The 27,514-nt window shown below is 41.4% G+C and overlaps 1 protein-coding gene across 1 annotated transcript in view; it reads right to left on the bottom strand.

Annotated features, from left to right (window-relative positions):
• dnajc17 (DnaJ (Hsp40) homolog, subfamily C, member 17) overlaps positions 1-27,514 on the bottom strand; it is a 98,417-nt gene that overhangs the window by 69,670 nt on the left and 1,233 nt on the right. The window contains 1 exon segment of the mRNA XM_052020501.1: positions 4,984-5,053. Within this exon segment, the coding sequence (XP_051876461.1) occupies positions 4,984-5,053 (70 nt within the window).

Genomic DNA, 27,514 nt, shown 5'->3' with positions numbered 1-27,514 from the left:
GTTAGCAGACCAGCAACCCAGAAGCCTAGATCAAAATAAATAGAAGATGGGAATTCAAATCCTGCCATGACAGCTGTAGAATTTAATTTTAGTTAATAATCTGGAGTGTGTATATATATATATATATATATATATATATATATATATATATATCTATCTATATCTATATATATATATATATATCTATCTATATCTATATCTATATCTATATCTATATCTATATCTATATATATATATATACACATATATATACACACACACACATATATATATATATATATATACATATATATATATATACACACACACACACACACACACTACATACACACACACATATAAAAAACTACCAGATTGTTGCAAAAAAACATAATTGGTTCACTAATGCCTTTCATGGGAGGGAGTGTGTTGTCCTTGCCCTCTTGGGCCTGTGTGATTCCAAACCTACAGTAATGTGGTTGACTCTTAACCGCCTTCTGAAGCGGCTTAGCAAGTAACTCAACCGTATCACAACCACTACAGTCAAACAGCTGGACTGCAGCAGTTCTCCACCACATTCTCAAAGACAACAAAGGCTGGCTTTGCCAGCATCCAAGAAATGAATAAATAAAATAAAAAACAGTATTCTCCCAACTACATCCTTGACAGAATAATCCATCCTGTCAAGCATCTGATCCTTGGAGGGAATAAAATCTCTTTCACCTTCCCCAATCCTGATTATCCCAAACTAAAGTTCAGAAATTTTAACCTACTTTCACATTATCTTAACACAATGAAGAGAAGACCAAACTCTGCCACACAGAGTCGAAGTAGTTATGGGCACTACAGAATATTTTGAATCACAAAAGCCCACAGTTCTCCTGAAACCTTCCATTCCAAAGTAGATATCCAATTCTTTTTCAAGCAGTTAATCGAGGCAACATGGTCTGTTCCACATAACCACTACTCTGTGGGGGAAAAGGAATTCCAATTTTGCTTGAGGCTTGCTAATTTTGAACCTTATCCTCTGGTTTTGTCTTCACAGTCCAAGCCAAACAACTTCCCTGTGTCTACATCATCTCTTCTCAACATTTTTAAATACCTGGATTGAGTCACCCTCTCAATCATCTTTCCTCCAAAGAAAACAGAAGTTTAACATTGTGCATCTCCTCTCCCAGCTCTTGAATTGAGCACTGTTGCACATGCTCAAAACTTTGCCAATACCCTTCAGAAAGCAAGATGACCAATAATCCACAACAATGACTCGGATTTTGCTGGTAAATGCCAATAGTTGTGCACGGAACATCCAGCATTTCACAAGTTCCAGGATTCCTGTGTAAATAGAAACATACCATATATGCTGGTCAAATTCAACCAGCTATCTCCTGGTGTTGTTGGTAGTGGAGTAGACTGCATGCTGGGCAATCTGATCTTGGCTCCAAGACCTGGTTAGACATGGCACAGGATCCACAAGCCCAATCATTTGGATAGAGATCGAAAGACTGCAGGGAAGAATAGGCCAAGATTCTTCCCTCTAAAATTATTTGTGGTTTAAGATATTTAATTATTTAAAAAGTGTTATGTTTTTAATTAATTTAAGAAAAACAATCAATAATTTAGAATTTTATTTCAACAAATAAATTCAGAAACATTAAGCTTTGACAGCAGATGGAGCTGGGGCAGGGCTTAAACCATTAGTCCGTTACTTAGAATGTTCTCTCTACCTCAGTCAGAATTCTTTCAAAGTCAAAAGTTAGTGGGTTCAAGTCCCACTTCAAAGACTTTAGCACACAATCTAGGCTTCTAGAGCAGGAGTATAAGAGTGCAACATTTTGAGGGTGCCATCTTCTTTCTGGCAAGGTATTAAACCAAGGGTGCTTTTTACACTAGATCAATAGAACCAACATCTTTTTCTCTTCAGCTATCAAGCAGCACACATTTACTATATAGGTAAAGAAAGTAATTAGGAAGACAGAGTGAAAACTGGCTTTTATTGCAAGGAAATGAGTTCTTCAATTAGCTATTGTGTAAATTGACTGCAAAAAAAACCTCACAATATAGCACTGATTGCCATCAAAAGTACATCGTCTGTGAAGTTATTTGGGATATTCAGAGGTGAAAAGTGAGAATATTAAACTCAAGGAAAGAATTTGTATTTACATAATTTATTTTACTTTGACAATGTTGGACTAGTCAGATCTATGAAGAAAAACAACAGCCTAAAGACATTTTTTTCCATTTAAACATAAAGTAGCTTCCTTTAGTCCAGAATTCCCAGTTTGCAATGAGTCTCCTTTGCTTGCAATTATCTGAATGTCAGACACAAATGACTTTTCATGGTTATGCTGGTGTCAACTTCTTGGTTGAAGATGATCTACACTGGCAAGGGTCTGCCTGCATAAGTGATGAGAGGGAGCAAGCCAAAACAAGTTTCCATGAAGGGTCTTGACCCAAAATATCAACTGTTTATTTCCCTCCATAGATGCTGCCTGACCTGCTGAGTTCCTCCAGCATTTTGTGCATGTTGCTCTAGATTCCAGCATCTGCAGAATCTGTCTCAAGTTTCCCCTCAGAAATCTTTGACAGCCAGCTAAATCAAGCACCTTTTGAAAAATCTAAATGTTTCTTGAATACCTCTGACATTCAAAAGCTATTGAAAAATAAAATCAAACAATTAAAAACTGAAAAACACTTAATAAACGCCAAACAACATTTAATTAAACTAAATTAATTAACTATAAAGCTATTCCTAAATACGCAAGAAAGAAGAGCAGGATTAGGCCACGTAATCCTTAAAATTGCCCCACAATTTAATGAGATCATGGCTAATCTAGTCTGATCTTTGGCCAAAACTCCACCTTTCAGTTCCATCCCCATCCTTGATTCTCTTGTGGTCTAAAAAAATATTAGATTTGAATTCAGACGCATTAACCATAGCTCTCAGGGTAGAGAGTTACAAAAGTTCAGTTTTTGGTCACATGGCTGACCCTTATCTTAAAACTTTGCTAAGGATCCCACCAAAGGAAATATCCTCACAGCATCTATCCTATCACCCCTTCAGAATCCTGAATATTTCAGTATCATTGTTCATTCTTCTAAGTTCCAGACAGCATTGGCCCATTCCACTCAATTTTTTTCATAATATAACACCCGTCTCCAAGGCCTGTATACCCTCCCTCGCATAAGGAAACTTAAATTGCACACAGTACTCCAGCTATAGTCTCTCCAAAACTCTGCATGGTTGTGGCAAGACTTGCTTTTGTACTTCATTCCCTTGCAATAAAAACCCATTAGTCACTTTGTCTTCCTAATTACTTTCTTTACCTATATGGTGAATTTGTGTTTCTTGTACAAGAATACCTAGATATCTCCAAGCACCAGCGTTCATTACTCTCACATCATAAATAATATTCTGGTTTTCGATTCTTTCTACAAAAAGTAGAAGTCCTCACATATCCCTTCATTGTACATCAGCTACTGATTTTTTTGCCCACTCAATGTCTATAGCTCATTACAAACTTTGTATGCCCTTGACACAGCATACTTTCCCACCTATCTTTTTCTCAGGAGCAAACTTGGATATATTAGACTTGGTCCTTTTACCCAAATCATTAACATAGATTGCAAACATCTGAGGTCCCAGTACTGATCCCCATGGCACTCCGCAAGTTTCAGCATACCAATATGAAAATGGCCCATTCTTTGCTTTGTCTGTTCGTCAATTCCTTATCATTCTAATATATTGCCTCATTCCATGAGCCCTTATCTTGTGCAGTAACCTTCTATGTCACATCTTATTAAATGCCTTTTGCAAGTCTACACGTGCTGGTTTTATCTGTCCTGTCCCCTATCTGTAAATGTACTATAAAAACATTCTTTTCCTTTATCCACCCAAGTGTGAGGAATAGAGTGCAATCCCTGACATTTTTCTAAGTTGGATGAAGAAGTTAGAGTTAAGGTAATCTTTTGATGATAAATTTAATTTCCCAATTTATCTGCTTGGTGTGCAGCATCAAAAATATTACCTCGATTCAAATTAATCATTCCAGTTATTTTTCAAAACCATATTTTATCATGTTTGTCAATTTTTTTTTTACAGATGCACCATAGAAAGCACCCTATCCGGATGCATCACAGCTTGGTATGGCAATTGCTGTGCCCAAGACCACAAGAAGCAGCAGAGGGTTGTGAGCATAGCCCAGTCCATCACGAAAACCAACCTCCCCTCCATTGACTTGTCTACACTGCACACTGCCTCAGGAGAGCAACTAGCATAATCAAGGACCCCTCTCACCCCAGTCATTCTCTCTGCTGTCCCCTTCTATCTGATAGAAGATACAAAAGCTTGAGAACATGTACCACCCGGCTCAAGGACAGCTTCTATTCCACTGTTATAAGACTTTTGAATGGACTTCTTATACGATAAGGATGAATCTCTCAATCTCATCATGGCCCTTGCACGTCATTTGTCTACTTGCACTGCACTTTCTGTAACTGCAACACTAAATTCTGTATCTGTGTTTATTTCCCCCCTTTTGTACTACCTCGATGTACTTACATACGGAATGATCTGTCTGGATGGCATGCAAACAAGAGCTTCTTACTGTATTTTGGTACATCTTACAATAATAAACCAATTACCCAAACAACCCAGTTCTTTTTAATGGCTTCAAGAAATATAATTTCACTTTCTTTCATTTCTAACTTATCCTCAACATATAAAACACTCTTAGCCCCACCCCAGTCTTTCCTATCAGCTCATTTCCCAAGGATCCTCTGAAGTTGCTCATTAAATCAAGTGCCATCTTATTGGATATCACATGTGACAGCAAACCTGATGATACAATTTCCTTTAAGGTTGCTCATGCATCCAGTATTTCATGCAATTTATAATCTGAAGTGCTCTGGAAGCTAACAAGGTTGATCGCTGATGATTTAAATTATTCAGCAGATTCCAAATGAGTAAAAATAAGAGCTGCAACCCAAATTTCTCCATTGGCTAACCTGCTTTGGGGTTATCTGGGTTCTTGTCAGGGTGACATTTCAAAGCCTTCTGTCTGTATGCTTTCTTTATCTGTGAAGACAGAAAAAAAAACACAAAAATGATCAAACAAGGAACAAACGCCATCTGCAAAAATTAATTTACAATAGTGACTTTGGAAAATGTCAATCTTTTAATCCCTGCCACCTCACCACACTGCCCCAATCCAAACAAGATCTTTCATTCTCCCAAAATGAGTAACAAGGATGGGTGTTGGCTTCATACAGACAGATATTTTGAATAGCTTTGTATGATCCCACTCTGTGAGCATGGACAACATCACAACTCGTGGACTCGTACAATGCTGCTGCAAGTAAGTTTTTCACTGCACCTGTGCATGCACATACTTGTGCGTATGACAATAAACTCAACTTTGACTGTGTGCAGCATTGCAACACCATAGGCATGCAAGGGTTTGGAGAGGGGCAAGGTGCAGGGTACAGTACAGTTTGCCTCAGTTAAGGAAATGGTCATTGCCTAGTGAATCCCTGTTGGATACCTGCACATTTGTGGACAGGATTGGTTAGGATGGTTAGTAGCCTGCTGGCAATTATCACCTTAAGACAACAAATGAAGATGGCTGATTCAGCAAACTATAGATACACAACATGTCCATTAGATAGAAGATTAAAGATGTCACATTTGATGCTGATGCAACGTTATAATTAAAAGTGCTGCTCTTACTGCTGACAAGCTGAGCAAAACAACAAAGCCGAGTTGTGGATAACAAAATAAATCAGAATCAAAAAGGTACAGAGTTTGGGTGGTACCATGGCAATTGCAAGTTTTCACACTGAATTACAAATAATATTTGAGTATTTCACTATTGAGTAGGTGAGTCAGGAAACATCGAGTAAGCAAGAAAGTGAACATATTGATGAGAACATGCTGCCATGCACTGGGGACCTCTTCTCAGAGGGTGGTGAATCTCTGAAATTCTTTGCCCCAGAAGGTTGTGGAGGCTAGATCATTCGGGCTATTTATGTTCTAGATTCAACTTTAACCATGAAGATAGAACCTTATAGTAACCTGCCTAGTAAATAGTTAATTGCATTTAATAACATTTACAGCAATTTTGCTCTGAGAAGTTTGGGGTCTGGCACTCACAAAGTTAACAGCAATTGTGCCTATTCCATGAATAAGCACAGATTTACCCAATTAAAATGTGTACTTTAAAAAATTGAAACGGCGAGGTCTGGTTGCAATTGTGGTTTTGCATAAGGAAATCACGGCAATCCAACAACGTGGCATGTGCTATTTGTTTATTATCCTTGCTCATTTTGAACCGCAAAGGAACTGTTCACTAAGCTGTGTGGCAGATGGCACAGGTTGGTCCCTGTATACCTCACTCTTGAATAGAGAGAGAAAGTGATCCTGTTTCACAGTAAGGCCAAAAGTGGAACTGGAGAAGCTGGAAAGCTTTCAATATCCAGTTGTGTCTACACTCTCAGCCATTAGCCAACCACTGCTAGAAAAAAAACAAAATCGAAATCCAAGCCTTAGTCTCAAACACACCATTGGGATGCATTTCAAATGTTCTCACGCCAATCTTCAATCAGGGGTGCAGGCTGGGAAGGAGAGAACCTGTAGGTTAAGGCTACACAGGAAATGCTGGGATTACAAGTCTCCGTGAATTGTTCTTGCATGGCTCTTAGTTGGCCCAAAAGCAAGACCAATGGAAGTCTGTCAGCACTTGAGCACACTTGCCATCTTGTCTTGGGAATGATGGGTCCTGCGAATACTTAAAGTGAAATCGGAGAAAAGATAGTATGTTATAAAAGGGAAAATAAAAATAATTTATGGAAAGACGTTTGGTTCCACCAGTCTTTGCTCAATGTGCCTCCTGACACCCTGACAAGGTATCCTTTAGTTTCTTCATCCCTCACGTGCTTAGTTTCCTCTTAAGTGAATCTATCCTATTCCCCATCATCAGATGCTGTGGCGGGGGTTTCTCATTCTAACTGTTCTTCTGAACTTTTCATTAGAAATATGAGCAACTCTTAAATGCCCTCTAGCTCAAAGGAGAAACATCATCTCTCTACAGTCTACTCTATGGTTTTAAAATACTTCTATCAAGTTACCCTTCATCTTTGCTTTTCTGGACAAAAGAACCTCACTTCAGTTTCCTGACAAGTGTAACCTTTTAAGGTATGTGTCTTGTAAATCTCTTTTCATACTGAAATCTTCAGCCTCACTTTATCGTTCATATAATCTCAGGACTAGAACTGTGCATGGCACTCCAACTGCAGTCTAACCAAGGTTCCACACCAGTTAGTGTAATAGACTGTGCCGGCTGATACCAAGTATAATGCTTCAAAACAAAGCTAAGTCTATAACTATTCCACGCAAACTCTCAACAGTTTGCTACTGCTAATTTAGTCATTAATGAATGGAACTACATGACACATATGCAATTTTACTGGAGCACAGGAATTTTTACCCAGTGAGAATTCAAACATAATCAAATCAAGTAACCTCAAATTAAGAATAACCTTTATGTCATTCCACTCAGTCAACCATAAATTGGATAAAAGCTTACACAATCTAGCCAACAACTAGGATTTCCCATCAGCATTTCAGAAAGGGATTCTTACCCCAATTCCTGCTTCTCTTGTTGTAGAACAAGATACTGAGGGTACAGGAGGGAGGTTGGGATCCAAGGGATAGGGAGGGAGAAATGAATGATTGAAAGGAGAAAGGATCTCTGAAATGAAGATCTTTACAAGCATTTTTCATTCAATATCGAAGATGAGAATGGCGGTGTGGGCAAAGAGGGTGTGATCAGGCAGTTCATAATTGAGAATCATTATTACTCTCCAATAGCTGTGCAGCAACAGAAGATAACATGATAATGGTTCACATGATAATGAAAGCCAAGCAGTTGTGGGCCAGGTGTGCTCGAGTTTGTGGCCCTCAGCTTTAAGCAAATAAAAACTGATGTGTTACCAGAAGAACAGCAGGATTGGGAAATAGTAGGAATAAGACTGCCAAAAGCACTTCTAATTGGGCAGTTTTCTGAACACTCCTTACCTTTTCACACATTATAATAAAGTAATTTTTTTTAAAACCATAGTTTATAATTATTTCTTGGATATGTCCAGCACACAAGGACAAGGCATAGCTCATTTCTCCTTGCTGTAGTAATCGCTGGACTCTCTCCACTCAAATTCCCAATTCAGTGCTAGACAGAGGGTAATTCCAAACAGAGTTTATTGATTCTTTCTAAATGCCTTAACTCGGGTCCTTACAATTACTGGACTAAAGGAAATATAGCCCATCAATATTTAAATCAAAGAGCAAGGTGTTACAGTGTCTGGCTCCACTTAAAAATCACAAAATGGCAATAGATCCTCTTACAGAAATAGTGCCAAGCCATCTTCTTAACAAAGTTAGGCCCAGAAGCACAATTATTTCAGAGGATCCAAATGCCAACTTGAAGAACTCACCTGAGCAACTTAATGACAAGATGATGCCGATTAAACATAGTTAGAACTTACAAAACACAAAGCAGAATGTAAAATCTCCTTGAAAAGGTAACTCTCAATAGCTGAGAATGTACATGTGCTTTGTCTGTTATAGCCAACGTGAGTGGGGATCTTTGCCGAGTCAGCTAGTCAAAGCCCCAATAATGGGCGGGTTGAAGTGTGTGGATGCGTGCACATGTATCTGCAGGGACCTGGATTCCATTCTTCAAACAACCAGAAGCAGAGTTGATACCTGTACATTTGCATCCTGAGAGTGGAATACTGGTCCTGCCTCTTATCTATTCAGCAGTATCAGCTGTGTTATCAACATGATAGCAGAGGTTTACTCTTTCCAATACAGTTAACTTGAATCTACTAAATAAACTGGATGACCAAATATGACAATGCATATGGCAGGTGAGTGTAACAAGGGATTGATAGAGTTAAATGTGTCAGTGTTCCTGTTATCAGAATAATCAGTTCATGCCCCAGATAAATATACAGAAAAACAGGGTAAAAGTACATAATACTGCAGAATGCCACTCAGACACTTCCTGTATTAGGGCTCACACGCACAGTTCTGGCACCTGGCCAGACAGTTGCAACAAAGCCTATTTGAAAAATACATGCACGCTATGCTGAAATGTAATATAGTGCATTTTATGTCTGGTTAATTCTGCATTATTGCAAATAAGCGACCTGTATTAGAAATTGATTTTTTATACCTTTCATATATCCTGTGCTGGCAGCAAACACTGTCAGATTGAGCTTTTGGATGTCCATATCAGTAAAAGTGACCGTGAAACTACTGGATCGTACTAAAATTAAAAACTGCCTAATTAATGTCTTTTAGGGAAGGAAACTGGTAAAGTTGCCCATCCCTAATGATTCTGATAACATGATAGTGGGCCTTCCTGAACCATTGTATGTGATTTAGGTGCTTCCACAATATTGTTAAGCAGGGAGTTCCAGGATTTTGACCATGCAACAATGAAGTAACAGACTCACGTGACAAATTCAGGTTTGTGTGTGACCTGGAGAAGAACTTCCAGTCATCGGTACCCCTATGGACCAATTTCCCTTTTATTCCTAGGCCTTCTGCTAGTCAGCTTCACCAAGGATCTTTCGCAAGTTGCTGCTGTGCAAGATACCTCACATAGCAATGCTATCACATCAATAGTGGATGATGTGCCAGCTGAGTGGACAATTTTGTCTTGGTGTTGAACTCTAGTCTCTTTTTGATCATGTTCCTTATTAGTGCCTTGCAGTTAGTGGGAAGAGTTTGGGTAGGCAGGTGGCAGCCACTTGAGTGGGTAGCCATTCTCCTCAGTATACCCAGCCTCTGACCTATTCCAGTTGCCCTGGACCTTGCAGGACTATGACAAGTGAATTGCAGCCATGTTGGTGTGGGACTTGAATCACATGTAGGCTAGAATGCAGATAGAAGAGTAATCTTGGATGTTGTGAAGGGAAAGGCTCCTTTCAAATTCAATGAGGGGAGGGAAGGGGAAATTACCCGATGGTGGAATCTTGTTGAAGGAGGCAGAAATTGCAAAGAATGATCCGTTGAATGTGGAGGCTGGCAAGATGGAAGATGAGGGGCAGGGAATTCCTATTGTTCCTTTAGCTGGGGGGTGGGGGGGTGTTGCGAGAGCAGGGGCGCAGCAAGAAGTTCTGTCAGCAATAATGGAGGGGAAGCCACTGTAAAGGAAAACAAAGGAAGACATCTCAAAGACAACTGTATGGAAAGCATCATCAGGGCAAATAAAGATGACAGAACTGGAAAAATTGAACTTTTGGAAGGAGGGTGCATGCAAGTATGGTTGAGATAGCCATGGGAGTCTATGGGATTGTAATTGATGACTAATCTATCCCTTGGCATGGAGGTAGAGAGATCCAGAAAAGGGAAGAGTCAGACACAGACCATGTGAAAGTGAGCGAGGGTGGAAAATGACAGCAAAAGTTATGAAATGTTTGAACTCTGCACGAGGACAGGAAGCAGCATCAATAGTCCACAGTGGTCTCTTTTACATTAGAGAAACCCAATGCAGATTGGATGATTGATTTATGGAAAAACTCCATTCAGTCTGCAGAAGTGATCCCAAGCTTCCACACTAATTCTCCACTGTTCTTCCATTTTGATTTCCTGCACTGTTTCAAGTACGACCAGAACAGGCTTGAGAAACACACCTTCCATCTAAGTACACCGCAGCCTTTGGGACTCAATATCGAATTTCATAACTTTCAAGTGACTTGCTTTCACCGTTTGTATCGGAACTGGCCTGCATGCAGCAATGGCAGGGCCTTGTACTGTAGCCTCTCCCATAAAGCCTTTGCAACTACTGCATCAAGCTTCAGGGTGTCCCAGAGCTTGCAGTCCTGAATCATGAAATATGTCAGACTACAAAATCCATCCTGGACCACCTCCTTGCAGTGGAATACAAGTTACAGGATTACTCAAATTTGCCTTTCACCAAATTAATAATCTCCCAGCACTAGTTAGAATTTGTCTCGCTGTGCTGCAGGGTTTAGTGTTGGGCAGGTGTCCGAGATGAACCTGGGCAAAGATCAAAATTCCTTTGCAGACCTTCTTGGCAAAGAGGCCTTCGATAAGGAGATGGGTGAACATCTCACCTTCAGTGCAGCCTCAGCAACCTTCTGTGCAAACCACCGTCTGACTGACTTGTGTCCTCCTGCACAAACTTTCCTACAAGGGATTGGTGGTACTGTGCAGCCCATCTGAAAGGAACATTCTGCCAGTGGCGTGGCCAGACCAATGTTTCACGACACAGGGATAGAAAGAATCCCAGCATGTGGCAACACAGTGCTCTGTGCCTAGGATCAATAGACAGCTTGACACAGCCACACACTAAGGAAACCATCAGGATGAAGGCCATTGGATATATTTCACCTCCCTCCACATTTCTGGAGATTTATATATGAAGCATCTCTGCAAAAACAATCCACTTTCTATCTCAAGATAAAATGAATGACACCTCAAGTGGCAGTCATGCAGCAGGAAGTGCCGCTGCCTCTCAGCTCCAGCAACCTGGTGGAGTTTGCAGGATTTATGTGATCATGTGGGTTTCCTCTGGGTGCTCTGGTTTCCTCTCAAGAGTAAATGGGTGGTGATGGGGGTAGTTTATGGGTAAGCAAGAGAGAACAATTTATATAGAAACGGTACTGATGGGATTGCTCTGAGAGCCAGCATACACTCAATGGGCTGAACAGCCTCCTTCTCTGTTGTAGGAAGGATATGAGAAGCTAAACAAGTGACTACAGGTGGACCACTCCTACAGTATATATGAAGTACCTTGCACATGATGACCAGGTTCTTTCCCACAATTGAGGGAGCGTTGCTCCGACAATACCAGTTTCTGCTTAACCCTGTTCTTTGTGCATAGCCCATCTCCTCCTAACCATACCCCTAAGCAGCATCAGGTAATGGGACCCGATGGTGGACAAAGGTCCAGCTGCATTAGTACTTGGGTCTTGTTTTCTGCAATTAAGTCAGTGATAGTTGGAATTGGTCACAGATGCTCATCCAACTGCGAACTAACAGTGGATTCAAGCAGGAGCTAGTGATATTGTTTTGTGTAAATGTAGGCTTTGACCTGAGCACCCACACCTTATGGGAGTGATGCCCTTCTTATGCCTACATTTTTCCCAACAGACCTGATACCAGCACACCTAGAAGACAGAAAAACAGTTTTGCCAAACTCGAAACTTGACCAGGAAGCTTTCAGTTTGCCCCCTATTGATAGGACTGTGCTACTGATGTCTGCATAAAGCAGTTGTATCCAATTCCAGATTTGTTCCCCAAATTCAATTTTGGGAGCACATCCATTATGTAGGTGTGCAACACTTGCCAAAGGTCTTCTCCTTGCCCAAGATAAGCATATGTCCATCCTTCTGTCCTGTGGATATCCCTGAGAAGGGCAAGGCTGTCAGAGAGGCTGCTGGGTATCGCATAGGTCGGTCCAGTCAAATCACCAGCTCCAGAGTAGACGACTCAAGGAAAATGAAACTACAGCATTTGGTAATCACAATAAAGCAGCAAGACTGATTGGCAATCTCTTCCTTCTCATTTATATACAGGGTAATGATGACTCTCTTTGTGGATTCTTCCATGCCATTTGGCTAGACACAGTGCCACACACACTTCCAGCAGGTCCAGGCCAATCTAGTAACACAGACCCAAGTAAACTTGATCCACAAGCCACACTTCTGTAAATTTGTTTCCCTCGAAGTCACTGCGACCTCATCCAGAGTTGATTGCTGGCCCAGAATCTTGCATTTGCTGTCATCTAAAATACCCAAGCTAGAGGACACTCATTGTCACCATAGTCAGTCTTAGACCCTGCCCATTAACCAACACAGACAGCACCATTTTCTGACCTTGCCATTGACTGTTATACTCAGGGTAACAATGGCCATTTGCTGACCCTGCCCACAGAACATCTGACCGTTGCTAGTCTTTGACCCTCTTCCCATAAACATTACAGTCAGACTAGATTTTCATTCACTGACCACATTCACAAACCTTTGCAGGTAGACTGACCCATCACTGACCCTTCCCACCAGCCACTGCAGTCAGACTGACCATCAGCAATTTCTAACTCTGCCCACTAACCATTACAATCAGACCAATTATCACCAGTCTCTGACCCTTCCCACCAGCCACTACAATCAGACTGACCATCATCAATCTCTGACACCACCCACTAGCCACTTAAGGTAGTGCAATCACTGCCAGCTTCTCACCCCTGCCCAGTGACCATCACCGTGAGATTGATCACCACTCATCTACTCAGCCTTAACCAGTCATTACCCACCAGCCATAATAGCCAGACTGACCATTCTGACTGTGCAGGTCAACTACCCACACTTCACACTTACCCCAGTCATAATCTATACTCTCTGTATTACTTTGGGACCATTTCTGACGACTCCATGATTCAGAGCATCCAAGTGAAGGTATTTCAACAACCAAGATTTTGATGTGGTGGACAGTAATAAGTTAGAGTTTGTCTACTGTGGACTGGGAATCACTGGTCAAACAGAAGCCTGTGCACAGATAAAATCCAAAAAGGATCACAGTGCACCGTGACAATACTACTCAGTGTAAGGCTAACATGACACTGGAAAAACGACCACTTGAATGAGATGTTGGGGGTACTTACTACAGCCTGTGGTACTGTACCAGAATCAGGAATTAAAATGCCAAAGGGAGGAAAAAAAACCTTGGCAAAATCTACATTACGTGACAGAGGTGACTAAACTTATTTTGAGTTTAACTGCTTGGTTTCTAACAACAGCAGGTTGCACAAATACTCAAACGCAGCTGTAATTCACACCGATAATAAAACCTAATCAGCTGTCATCACACATGGCAGATTGCTTGGGTTAACTGAAGTGCAGGCATATGAAACCCATTAGTGTGCTGCGCAGAGTACCTACATCTGCAACTCCAATCACAGATCACTCAGAGAGTTGGCTACAAATTGGGCCGAGATATAGAGCCCTGCATTGTTACTGCTTCCTCAAAAAGCAAATGAGCTCCCTCAGTGCAGTAAATTTATTGTACAACTCCCAAAGGTAGCATTAAAGACATGGGTGAATGGCGATCAGGCACATGTAGAGAAAGGAAGAGGCAGTATGTGAGGAAGAGAATGTATTTTGCAGGGGAAGGACGAAGGTGAACATGTACAATGGAAAAATGTTAACGTTAAAGGAACAAACTTGACCACTGGTAATTTAAACTCTAGGACATAGTAGATTTATATGCATGGGGATACAAGAGACTGCAGATGCTGGAAGCTGGAGTGAAAAAAAACAAACTGCTGGAGGAACTCAGCGGGTCGAGCATCATCTGCTTGGGGAAAAGGAACTGTCGATGTTTCGGGTCAGAATCCTCCATCAGGACCGATGCAGGATCTCGATGCTTCGGGTCAAGACCATGCATTGACAATTCGTCCCCCTTCCCCCCCCCCCCCCAACAGATGTTTCTTAACCCAGAGTTGCTCCAGCAGTGGCTGACAGGTGGCTGATGGTCAGCATAGACTCATGGGCTGAAGGGCTCGTTTCCATGTTGTATGACTCCATGACTCTGAAAATACCAGAGCAACAGTATGTACGGGCACATGTAACAAAGCTAAGCTTTTGATCTTGTCTGTACAGCGTTTAATTAAATGCAACCAACCGAATATGAAGTTATTTCAAAACATATTTTAAACATTTTCCAAAAGGGATTTGTAAAGAATTGCCTTAAATGTTTTATAAAATTAGGTCTATTACCCCTCCCCATCCCCAATTTTCTGCAGAGGTGAATTGGAAATGCAAGTGAATTAACCTTGATGTTGTTTCTTCAAGGAGTACATAAGCAACAATTCCCTCATATCCCTTCATAACTGATCAAAAGCTCACACCCACTTTATTCGAAGATTCTGGATCTCCTTCCAATTATAAACAGTTAGAACCAAAGCCAAATGTTAAGCCTTCTATAAACATTTTGACGTTTTCAAGAGAAGTTGCAGATGATCAAGGAAAAAAAAACTCAAAAATGCAGAATGCCCGTTTAAAGCAAGCAAAATGGCTCAATAAAGTGCGGTAGGATATCACACACATTGTTTTCATATTATGAGGAGTAAGATTACACTGATTGAATCTGATTAAACTACTTCTCAGTATTGTGCAGCATAATAATTTAAACCAAGTATTGCATCATCTAATGTTCAATCAGATCATCTTAATAAAGATTAAGTAAACATATGCAAAAGACAATGTGTCAGATTCAAGACACAAGGGAGTTCGTTCCATTGTGAAAGCCCTAAGTCACATTATGTTACAAGCAAATACAAGCCAACATGGGTCAGTAAAGGCAAGATGTCAAGATTGCCCAGAGATGTGATGGAGTCCAATGAAACACAAAAGTTAACCTTGATCCATAATTCATAACAGGGGCAGGTACTTCAGCAATAGTTTTTACATGTATGACATTCACCTCCTCAGAAAAAAAATCCGCTGTGGATACTGCCTGAGGGGGAATTAGTCTGGTGTAAGAGACTGGTTTGCATTAAATAACTTCAACTTTACAGAAAATTGAATGAAATACCCTAAGCTGAAGCTCTTGAGTAGCATGGGCTTGCCTCTCCTCCACCAAATACCAGATCTTCAGATAAAACTGGGGAGGTAGGAATACATGTGGATTTTTTTTGTTTGAATAATTTATTCCATTATTTCTTCCCCTGGGTGCTGAAGTACAGACTCTTTCTATACAATAATTACTAGAAAGCTAGTACACACTGAGAGGGGGGTTTTTGGGGTGGTGGGATGGGTGTGCTGAGAGTACAGGACACAGATCCCATTCGCAACTCACCAGATATTTGTTTTTCCCCCAAACCAAAGGCTTAACTACACTGCCAAAAATGACCAAGGTCAATCCATTAATCTGCGTAGTTTATTACCAAGATGAGTGGCCCATTTACAAACTGGCCCCTTGGGAAAAGTGGAGTAAAAGGATTTGGGGAGGGAAAGTTATGTATGAGAACTAATGAACCTTTGGCACTGAACTTACTATTTTATAAAAAGGAGTGCAGCAAAGTTATCTTGATAAACTATAACATTGCTGCTGTTAATTATAATTAAATAAATGAACTTTAATCCATGTTTGCATTTCCTGAAGTCCTGTTGCAACCTTTGAAGGAGTTTGCATTTAAGTGAAACTTCCCACCCAAGAAGCTGAGGGTAAGTGGGCTGTAGAGTTACAGTGCCACCTGCTGGAAGTGGAGCTTCTCTACTCTCAACATGATCTGATTTAAAGCAGCAAGATCATCCTTTAACTTGCAATCCACCATTTTTAAAAATTTGGCTTTTATATTGGAACTTATTTTGATCATTGGAAATGCAACGTAAATGTAAATTGTTGCAGTGTCTGCAGATAGTAAAGCTGAGAGTTCAGCTGATCAAGACAGGCCAGTAATTGACCTATGACGATGCTAGTTTTGTACAGGAGTGTGCCCAAGTACTGCAGCAAGACTAGGAAAGTCAGGTACACTGCAGGATGCGTATTAGCATATTCATTGATACTGGCCCAGCCATGTAAAATAGTGACAGAGTGCTTGGTTCCAAAGTACACGAGCGCTTGGATCACCCAAGGAAAACAAGGACCATTTGTTGGTAAATGGGATTACTTGATGGTAGGCATGGACACGATGGCCTGAAGGGCCTGTTTCTGTGGTGAATCACTGTCTACCTGTCCTCCAGCTTGACCAGTGAGCAAATGTCAATAATACGACACATTGTCTGAACCATCCCACATTTACACAGGGGATTATCGTGTATACCCATGCAAACAGGTTGGTTGCATTTGTATCCAGGCAGGCAAGAGTTAAAGACCATCCACTCATGTCATGAACAAATCAAAACCAGGCAGAGGTTTTGTGGGGTTGTCAACAAGGAAGGAGGTTGGGGGTAGATCTACTAGCCTCAACTCTTACAATGTTGTGTCTGCAGAGATGTCTATCTACACTCAAAGCAATCATAAAGATATTACAAGGACCAGTGGGGAATGAAAAATGTCTGGTGAGGTTGCAGAACTGAGGTTTTGTACACTCTGCCCACTAGATTGGATAATAATAACCTGCAGGTGACCCATGTTGGAATGCAAGTTTAACCAAAGAAGGGGGTTTGGGAAGCAAGGTTTTAGACAGGAGCCACATGGTTTCATTGAGTTAGGCAACATTGTGTGAAGTCAACGAGCCCATGCTGGGGCCTGTAATTCCATCATGGGAGGCAATGGATGTGCACTTCAGTCACTTGCCCAGCTTCAATTCCCAAAGTGTTGCTCCCTCTCCATACATTGGGTTTGTTTTCCTGTAGCATTGAAGAATGAGAGGAACCTGACAAACATATACAAAACAATGAGGGGCATAGAAAGAATTAGCAGTGGGGAAACTTTTCCCCTTAATGGAGATGTCTAAAACAAGAGGGCATAGGTTTAAAAAATGTGGAGTTAAAGAGGATCGGAGGACATTTTTCCCCCCCACCCAGAGGGTGGTTGCCCTCTGGAACGTACTGCTTGAAAAGATGGTGGAGGCAAGGTAAAATGTATTTGGAGGAGGACTTGAATTGCCATGTTATAGAAGGCCACAGACAAGAGGATGGTATATGGGATTGGGATAGATGGGTACTTGATGGTTAGCATGGACATAGTGAGCCAAAGGACTTATTTCTCTGCTATATGACTCTTTGGCATGTAAAGAGGTAGTGTGGAGAGAATGTATCAGAGAGCAAGTCACATCAGACTGCATTAATCTACCTATGAAAAAATAGGCCACAATCCACCCAGTGTAATTGTGTGCCCCAAAACATACACCATCAATCTGTGGACTTACCCCAGTCAATTTCTTCTCCCTTTAGCTTTTATCCAGGATAGCACTTTCTTTCTCACCATCACTATCTAAGCCTGGGCACAAGGTCCCTCTCTTCAGTTTCTGCTCTCTTAATTGAATTGGTACCAAATACTCAAAAAAGCCAAAATATGTTAATGTGCACAGTACTTCATGTGCCATGCACTTAATTACCTCCAAATTATACAGTTTAAAAAAAAACATACAGGATCCCAGGCTTTCTACATAAAGGCACTGAGTATAAAGGCATAAAAAATTCTTACAGTTCCCTGATTTAAAGTGGAGTATTGCTTCAAATTCCAGGCACAACACTCTAGGAATGATATTGAGTCTTTGGGCAGGTTGCAGAAGATATTTTGAAGAGTGGTACCAGGGATGAGAAATTTTGTCTACACGAAGAGACTAAAAGGAGGGAAGGTTAAAGGGAGGATTTAGAAGAGGTTCAACATTGAGGGTTTTAATAGAGTAAATAGAGAGTAGCAACTTCCATTGACAGAAAAGGTTCAGTAAGCAGAAAGGATCGAGCTTTTCAACATTTCAAGTAGATGTTTCTCTGTCAAACAGCCTTGTATCAACAGACATAAAGTTTTAGAATTTAGCTGTTATGATCTGGAATGTACTGCCTGAACGAGTGGTGGTAGCAGGTAACAATGGGACCAATTGGATGGTTGTTTCAAGGAGATGGCTGGGGCACAATGAGCTGAATAATTTCCCATTTGCTGCATTTTTAACTGTCAGAGTTGAGCCCACTGTCAAAGGATATCATTTTCACTTGGATAGTTGTCACTGACAAGGCCAGTGTTTACCACCTATACTTAATTAAGAATTTAAGAAATGGGATCAGATGCAAGCCACATGGCTCCCCAAACCTTGGTCTGTTATTCATTAGATTATAGCTGACCTGATCTTGGCCTCAACTCCACTTTCCTGCCAGTTTCCCATAACCCCTGTAGAACAACGACCTGTCTGTCTTAGCCTCGAACATGTTCAATGATTCAGCCTCCACAGCTCTATGGGGGAGGTAGAATTCCAAACATTTGCAAGCCTGAGAAAAATTCCTCCTCATTTCCATCTTAAATAGTCAACCCCTTATTTTGAATCTATACCCCTTTGTTCTAGATTCCCCATGGAGGGAAAACATCCTCTCAGCACCTACCCTGTCGAGCTTCCTCAATCTTATGTTTCAGTAAGATCACCTCTCAGTCGTTTAAAAGCCAGGATAGTCCCAACCCACTGCACTTTTCCCTTACAAAATAAACACCTCACCCCAGGAGTCAATCTATTGAGCCCTGCAACACAGTACATCCTTTCTTAAGTGAGGAGATCAAAGCTTTACCCAGTACTCCAAGTGTGCTCTCACCAATACTTTTACAGTTATAGTAGTTTTATGCTCTAGTCCCCTTGTAATCAAGGCCAACATTCCATTTGCTTTCTTAATTATTTGCTGTCCTGGATAATAACATCCTGTGTTTCATTCTGCAATCTCTCTCCATTTAAATGGCATTTTGCTTTTCTTTTCTTCCTATCTAATTTCCCCAACTTTTTTGCCCACTCGCTTAAGTACCTATATATCTCTTTTGCAGACTTGGTACACCTCACAGTTTGTATCCCCCACTTTTCTTTGGAGCATTCAGTAAATTGGGCTACAACAACCTTGATCCCTTCCTCCAAGTCATTGATATAGATTGTGCCTAGTTGAGGCCTCAGCACTGATCCCACAGGCATTCCACTAACTATAGCTTGCCAACTTGAAAATGACCCACTTATCCCAGCGTGCTGTTTTCTGTTAGTTAGCCATTCCTCCATAGATGCCGATATATAACCCCAATACCACATTCTGCAGTAACTTTATATAGCACCTTATCAAATGCCTTCTGAAAATCCAAATACACTACATCTATCGGTTCTCCTTTATCCACCTTTTTTTGTTAATATCCTCAAAGAACATAATAAATTTGGCAACACAATTTCATTTTCACATTGACTCTGCTTAATCGCATTATGATTTTCTGGATGTCCTGCTACTACTTTCATAATAATGAATTCCAGCATTTCCCAATGACAGAAATTAGGTTAAACTGACTATAGTTGGTTTGCCTTCTGTCTGTCTCCTTTCTCAAATAGGCATAATGAATTTGTAGTTTTCCAATAGTCTAGGATTGCTTCCAGAATCTAGGGAACATTGTAAGATCACAACTCTCTCTTATTTTAAGACATGGCAAGACATCAGCTACAAAGTCTATAGTTTCCGATTTGCTGGTACCTAGCTCCCTTTTTTTTCCCCCCCCACAAAGAATGGCTCTGGTGTCCTTTACTATGAAGTCAGATACAAAATATTTAAAAGTCTCTGCCATTTCCTTATCGTCCATTATTACTTCCCCAGCCTCAGTCTAAAGGACCTCTCACATTTCCAGCATTAATTTTTTTTCCTCACTTGATATGTTCAGATTTAATTAATCTCCTCCCATTTACAGCCACACCCCTCCAGACAGCCCCTTCCTGTCATTCACTAGCCTTCACCTCTTTCTTTAAGCCAACACCACCACCATTTGAGTCATTTGTTGGAAACAGGAGCAGAAGTTAGCCAATCAGCATCTTAAGCCTGATCTGCCGTTGAATAAGATTATGACTGTTAAAGCCTTGGCATCAAACACCATTTTCCTACTCTCTCCCCATACCCCTTGTAGTTCAAATGTCTGCCGGTCTTCAACCCAAATGTATTCAATGACCCTGCCTCCATACCTCTCTGGCATAGAGAATTCCAAAAATTCAGTCGTCAGAGAAGAAATTCCTCCTCACTTCCATCAGAACTGGGCAGGCCTTATTCTGAGCCTCTGGACATCCATGCTAGGGGAAGTGTTCTCTCAGTATCCACCCTGTCAATCCTTCTCAGTATCCTGTATGTTTTAATGGGATCAGCTTCATTCTTCTAAAATCCAATGAGTAAAGGCCCAACCAGCTCAATCTTTCTTCAAACATCAACCCCTACATCCTAGTTATCAACCCAGTGAAGCTTCTCTGTATTGCTTCAAATGCAAGTGAATGAATCCAGCGAAGCTTCTCTGTACTGCTTCCAATGCAAAGTATATCCTTCCTTACATACAGAAGCTAAAGTTATATGCTGCACTCCAGCAGTCTTGCCAGTGCCCCGTAAAGTTGCATCAAAACTTCTTTTATACTCCCTACATATTGCAACAAACACCAACATTCCATCAATTTTCTTAATTACTTGCTGTAGTTTGATGTGTTTATTAGGACCTGCAGATCCCTTTGCACCATATTTTGTAATCTTGCTTCATTTAAATAATTATTTGCTTTTTTAAATTCTTCCTTCTAAAGTGGATGAAGTCTTGCCCCGTTTCCCACTCTGCTGACATCTACCCCATCACAGACTCTTTTCTTCTATTATATTTGCTCCCTTCCCCCACCCTCTGCAAATTAAAACTAGTTTTATTTCCAACTTTTCCCTCTTCTGAAGAATGGTCATCGACCCAAAACATTGACTCAGTTCCTGTCTCCGCAGATTCTGCTGGACATGTTCAGCAGGTCAAACACTTTGACTTTATTTCAGATTTCTAACAGTTGGAAAAATAGTGAAGCAGGAAAGATTAGATGGTTGGTATTTTCTTTTTTTAAAATTAAAAAAAAGCTTTAAATTAAAAAGAAAACTAATAACAAATCAACAACTTCTTGTACCTTACAACTATGAAACTAAGGCTAAAAAGATTATAGTGATTGTTCTGTCATGGTAACAAATTAAAAGTGTACACAAAAAAAGTAACAAATTTCTTCAATCATGGACAAGTAACTGAGATTATTTTGGTTGTAATACCTGTACCATGTGGGACTAGGATAGTTGAAGGGCAGCTAGAGTCTCTGTGGAACATTACAGAGGCTGTATTGTCCATTCCAGGAGGTGCTCACCCTGAAACCAGTGGTGAGGACCACAAAGGTATGTTCAAGGGAGGTGCAGGACCATTGACCGGACTGCTTTGAATTGGCAGACTGGACCTTATTCAGGGATTCATCTTTGGATCCGAATGAACATACCACAGCTGTCACTGACTTCATTAAGATCTGCGTGAACAGATGTGTGCCTTTGACAACATACCAAGTCTTCCCAAACCAGAAACCCTGGATGAGCCAGGAGATTCACAGTCTGGTGAGGGATAGATCTGTGGCATTCAAGACCAGTGATCCAGACACCTATAAGAAGTCCAGGTACAACCTAGAGAAGGCCATCGTGAGAGCAAAAAGGCAATTGCAAGTGAAGCTAGAAGCACAATTGGATGCACGGCAGCTGTGGCAGGGTTTGCAAGCCGTTACTTCCTACAAGGCAAAACTTAACAGCATAAATGGCAGTGATGCTTCACTTCCCAACGAGCTAATCACCTTTTGTGCATGCTTTGAAAGGAAGAATAACACTACATCTGTGCGAATTCCCACAGCATCCGACGACCCTGTGATCTCTATCTATCTCAGAAGCCGATGTCAGAAGATCCTACAAGAGGGTGAACTCTTGCAAGGCTTCAGGCCCCAACAGCATACCTGGCAGGGTACTGAAAACCTGTGCCGACCAACTGGCTGGAGTGTTCAAGGACAACTTCAACCTCTCACTGCTGCGGTCTGAGGTTCCCACCTGCTTCAAAAGGGCACAATCTTACCGGTGCCCAAGAAGAGCAGGGTGAGCTGCCTCAATGACTATCACCCAGTAGCACTCACATGTACCATAGAGTGCTTCAAGAAGTTGGTTATGGCTAGGATTAACTCCTGTCTGAGCAAGGAATGAAACCGCTGCAATTCACCTACTGCCACAATAGGTCTTAAGCAGTCGCAATCTCACTGGCTCTCCACTCGGCTTTGGAGCACTTAGACAACCGCAAGACATACGTCAGGCTGCTGTTTATCGATTACAGCTCAGCGTTCAACAACATCATTCTCTCAGCACTAATGACCAATCTTCAAAACCTGAGCCTCTCTACCTCCCTCTGCAACTGGATCTTCAACTTCCTTCTTGGGAGACCACAGTCAGTGTGGATTGGTAATAACATCTGCTCCTTGCTGATTATCAACACAGGCGCGCCTCAAGGATGCGCACTTAACCCACTCATGACTGTGTAGCTAAGCACAGCTCAAATACTATCTATAAATTCGCCAATAACACCACTGTTGTTGGTAGAATCTCAGCTGGTGATGAGGAGGCTGACATGACTGAGATAGTTCAGCAGCTTGAGTCACAACAACGACCTCGCATTCAACATCAGCAAGACCAAGAACCTGAGTGTGGACTTCAAGAAGGGGAAGTCAGAAGAACACACACCAGTCCTCATTGAGGGGTCAGCGGTGGAAAGGGAGAGCAGCTTCAAGTTCCTGGGTGGCAACATCTCAGAGGATCTATCCTGGGCCCAACACATTGATGCAATCATGAAGAAGGCACACCAGTGGCTCTACTTTGTTAGGAGTTTGAGGAGATTTGGTATGTCACCAAAGACTCTCACAAATTTCTATAGATGTACGATAGAGAGCATTCTGACTGCTTGCATCACAGCCTGGTATGGAGCCTCCACAGGATCAAAAGAGGATGCAGAGGGTTGTAGACTCAGGCAGTTCTATCATGGGTACAACACTCCCCACCACAGAGGACACGTTCAAGATGCAGTGCCTCAAGAAGGCAGCATCCATCATTAAGGACCCTCACCATCTGGAACATGCCCTCTTCTCATTACTACCATCAGGGAGGAAGTACAGGAGCCTGAAGACCTACACTCAACAATTCAGGAAAAGCTTCTTCCCCTCCACCATTTGATTTCTGAATGATCCACAAACACTACATCATTATTTCCCTTTTTTAATTCCACTTCCCATTCCCACTCTGACATGTCTGTCCACGGCCTCCTCTACTGCCAAGTTGAGGCTAGACACAGATTAGAGGAACAACACCTCATTAGCCATCTTGGTAGTCTCCAACCTGACGGCATCAACATCGATTTCTCTAACATTTCGTAACCACTGCCCTCTGTTCCCCCCACTTTGTTTTCCCTTATCCCTCTGTCTCCATTATCTTCTCTTTCCCCTCCCCCGTCCTCACGATCTGTCCATCACACACACCTTCCTCCCTCTGGTTCCCCACCTCTTTCTCTTTATTCCATGGTCCCCCATCAGATTCTATCTTCTTCAGCCTTTTGCCTCCCAGCTTCTCATATCATTCATACTTCCACCACCCCCCCACCCTTTTATTCTGGCTTCTGCCCTCTTTCTTTCCAGTCCTGATGAAGGGTCACAGCCCCAAATATGAACTGTTCATTTTCCCTCCATAGATGTTGCTTGACCTGCTGAATTCCTGCAGCACTTTTTGTGTGTTGCTCATTATTTCTTTTTTTTCCCTTGCACTATTTATTTATTTTTGCAATTTATAGATCTTTATGTCTTTGCACTGTACTGCTGCTGCAAAACAACAAATTTCACATCGTATGTCAGAGATAACAAATCTGATTCTGATGTTCAGGATAGTCAGTAGGGCAAGCATCAAGATACAGGCCTTCTCTGGGTAACAAATGGGTTTCACTTTACAATTTTACCCAAAATTTGGAAAATACACAAAAATCACATGATATAACCATACTGCCAGAGTATTGTAATGGACAGCATCAACAAACATAAGACTGATAAGAAAGAACAATTACTAAAAGTGGAGAGAAAGAGGAAACTATTTCTGCCATTCATAGGAACAAATGTATGTAAGCATGTCAGATTTTTGAATTTAATGTTATTGAAGCTCGTTCATATGTAGGGGGTGTTCATAGGTCAGACGTTCTTAATCTCAGGACAGCCTGTATGTGACATTCTCAAACTGGTATTCTACACTAAAGAGCAGTACAGGCAAGGTGAAGGAGGGTAAACAACAATATGGTGGCATAGGGCAGAGGACTGCACCAGCAGGAGATGGGGTTAACAGGAACAGCCAACAGTAGAAATACAGTGCTCACAGGAGTTCCAGAGTTAGAGGAGTAAACTGGCATTTCTGCAACCAAACTGACATTTCTGCAACCATCAACAGGAACCTCGCTGGTTGTGGTGTTTCCCTTGGACCAGGGTAAAGGAGATTTGCGAGAAATGTACACTATTCTGTGCAGGGTGGGGGCACGGGTAGGATTAGGAAGATGAAAAGTCAGATCTCAGAGAAGGTACTCTGGATTATTCATACTGCCACTTATTAGCAGAACAGAAAATTACAAGATCAAGCTAATGAGATGCTGCAGGAAGGAGAGTTTCAGAATCTTGGGATTAGGACCAGTTCGGGGGCAGGAAGGGTTAACTCAAGATGGATGGGTTGGAGTTTAACAGGAGTGATGCCAATGTCCTTACAGAAAGAAAGGACAAGGGGAGGGTAAAGAGAAAGAAAACCTGCAGGGCAATTGCAGCAACATGCAAAAGCTATGGAGTAATGACATTAGGTGATTTTAATTACCCAAATATTTATTAAACCAATGCTCGAGTGAAGGGCAAGGAAGGGGAGAACTTTCTCAAGCAAATCAAAGAGAGTTTCCTTGATTTGTATGATACTGACTCAGCAGGGAAGGCGGCGTCTACCTTGTCAAGCCCTGTAAGAGGTTTGGATGTTTCAGTGAGATGACCTTTCAAATCCACTGAAGTAAAGGCCACAGGCTCAATTTACTAATCTCTCCATTTATCACAAACTCACCACCAGAGAAATCAACCTCATAAACCTTTGCTCCACCCCTATCACAAATATATCTTTAGGTAGGGAGACCATACCCGTGCTCAGTATTCCAGATGTGGTCTCACCAGGGGTCTCTAATTATAGCAAGATATCTATACTCTTGTACTCAAATTCTCTTGCAATGAAGTCCAACAAACCATTTTGTCTTTCTAATTGCTTGCTGTACCTGGACATTCATTTTCAGTGATCCATGTACAAGGACACCCAGGTCCGTCCATCTTTCATTTCTCACCATTTAAAAAGTACTCTGCTTTGCTCTCCCAATTTTCCATGTTATGTTCCACTTAGCCTATTTTATCCCCCTGATGCCCTTCTGAATCCTTCTAAGCTCACACTGAAACCTACCTTAATATCATCAGCAAATTCCCTGATTTAAATCATTGATATAGAATGCAAACAGTTGGGGCCCCAGCAATCACTGCAGCACTTTGTTAATCAATCAGTTTTCCAAATGAAAGATGATTCAATAAATCCTACTTAGTTTTCTGTTCACTAACTAGTCCTCAATCCTGCATACTGTGCATGGTAATTTTGCTTAGAAGTTTCTTATGTGATATTTTATTAGCCTATGAGCGTTCAAATAGACCAAATCAATTAGTTTGTCCTAATCTGTAAAGTTTGTAACAACGTCAATAAAATCGCTAATAGATTTGTCAAATACAATTTTCTTTCATAAATCCATGTTGTCTCTGTCCAATCCCATTGTCATTATTATCATCACTTGCCATTCAGCAGCAGGGCTACGTATAGAATTAGTGGAAGTAAATGCTGTTGACGAATTGGCATTAAGCCTCAGCAAACTATGGGTCCTTTTGCCAAATATCAACAGCATCTCCCTTGTCAGCAGTTTAATGACGAGGTTAAGGTTGGACCCAACACACACAAAATGCTAGAGGAACTCAGCAGGTCAGGGAACATTCTTGGAGGGAAATGAACAGTCAATGTTTCAGGCCAAGACCCTTCATCAGGTCTGTTCATTTCCCTCCATAGATGCAGGCCTGTACCTGCTGAGTTCCTCCGGCATTTCATGCATGTTGCTCCCAGATTTCCATCATCTCTAGGGCTCTCGTGTCTCCATTAAGGATGGGCTCGACAGGCAAGGAGAAATATAGAGGGAAGGCAGTAATGAAAATTTGATGCCACTTGAATATTGGATGAACAAAATTTCCCCCAGTTAATACAGGTAAAGTCTAAACAATTATCTTTGGTCTTCACTATATATTCCATTGCCCAACCATTAACTCCATTTTACTATGTCCAAATTGAAGACAAAATGAACAGTTCCTAGCTTCGTTGTGACTTCTAGTAGGTTATGACTCCAAATACTCTACATCACCAAGAGCACCCATTTTATACAATATTGACCATTCCTATCTTATTCTTATTTTCTCTGCTGCTGCAATCCTCAAATATGCCTGGGCTACACTGATTTTACCATTGGTCTCTTGCTGGTCCTCCATTTCCTGTTTACACTAACTGACCCCCAAACTGTTGCCTAGTCCCAGCTTGATCACCTCTATACTTGCTACATGATAGCAGTTCACAGCACTGCAATAGCTCAAGCATCCAACTTTACAACTCTCTGTGCTCCAGTTTCTTCACTCTACCTCTGTTTGTCACGCATTCAACTGCCCAGGCCCCAAGCACACGAGTTCCCTCCAAGCATGTCCACTTCTCTACCTCTTTCTCCTTCTTTCAATTGACCCTGTTTGCTGAGCAATCCAGTTGGTGAAGTAGGTAGATGGAACCAGGAGGGGGAGGAACATGATCGATGGCGGGGCCAGGGGTTTAAGAGAAAGGGGACAAAAATGGGAGGACTAGAGGTGGACCAGAAGAGAGAGAGGGGGAACGTGCACAGGAGGAAAGGCATACCTGAATG

This window comes from Pristis pectinata, chromosome 1 (assembly GCF_009764475.1).
Source record: "Pristis pectinata isolate sPriPec2 chromosome 1, sPriPec2.1.pri, whole genome shotgun sequence".
Taxonomy (NCBI): domain Eukaryota; kingdom Metazoa; phylum Chordata; class Chondrichthyes; order Rhinopristiformes; family Pristidae; genus Pristis; species Pristis pectinata.
Note: the sequence above shows the minus strand (reverse complement) of the source record. Positions and strands in the feature narration are given on the sequence as shown.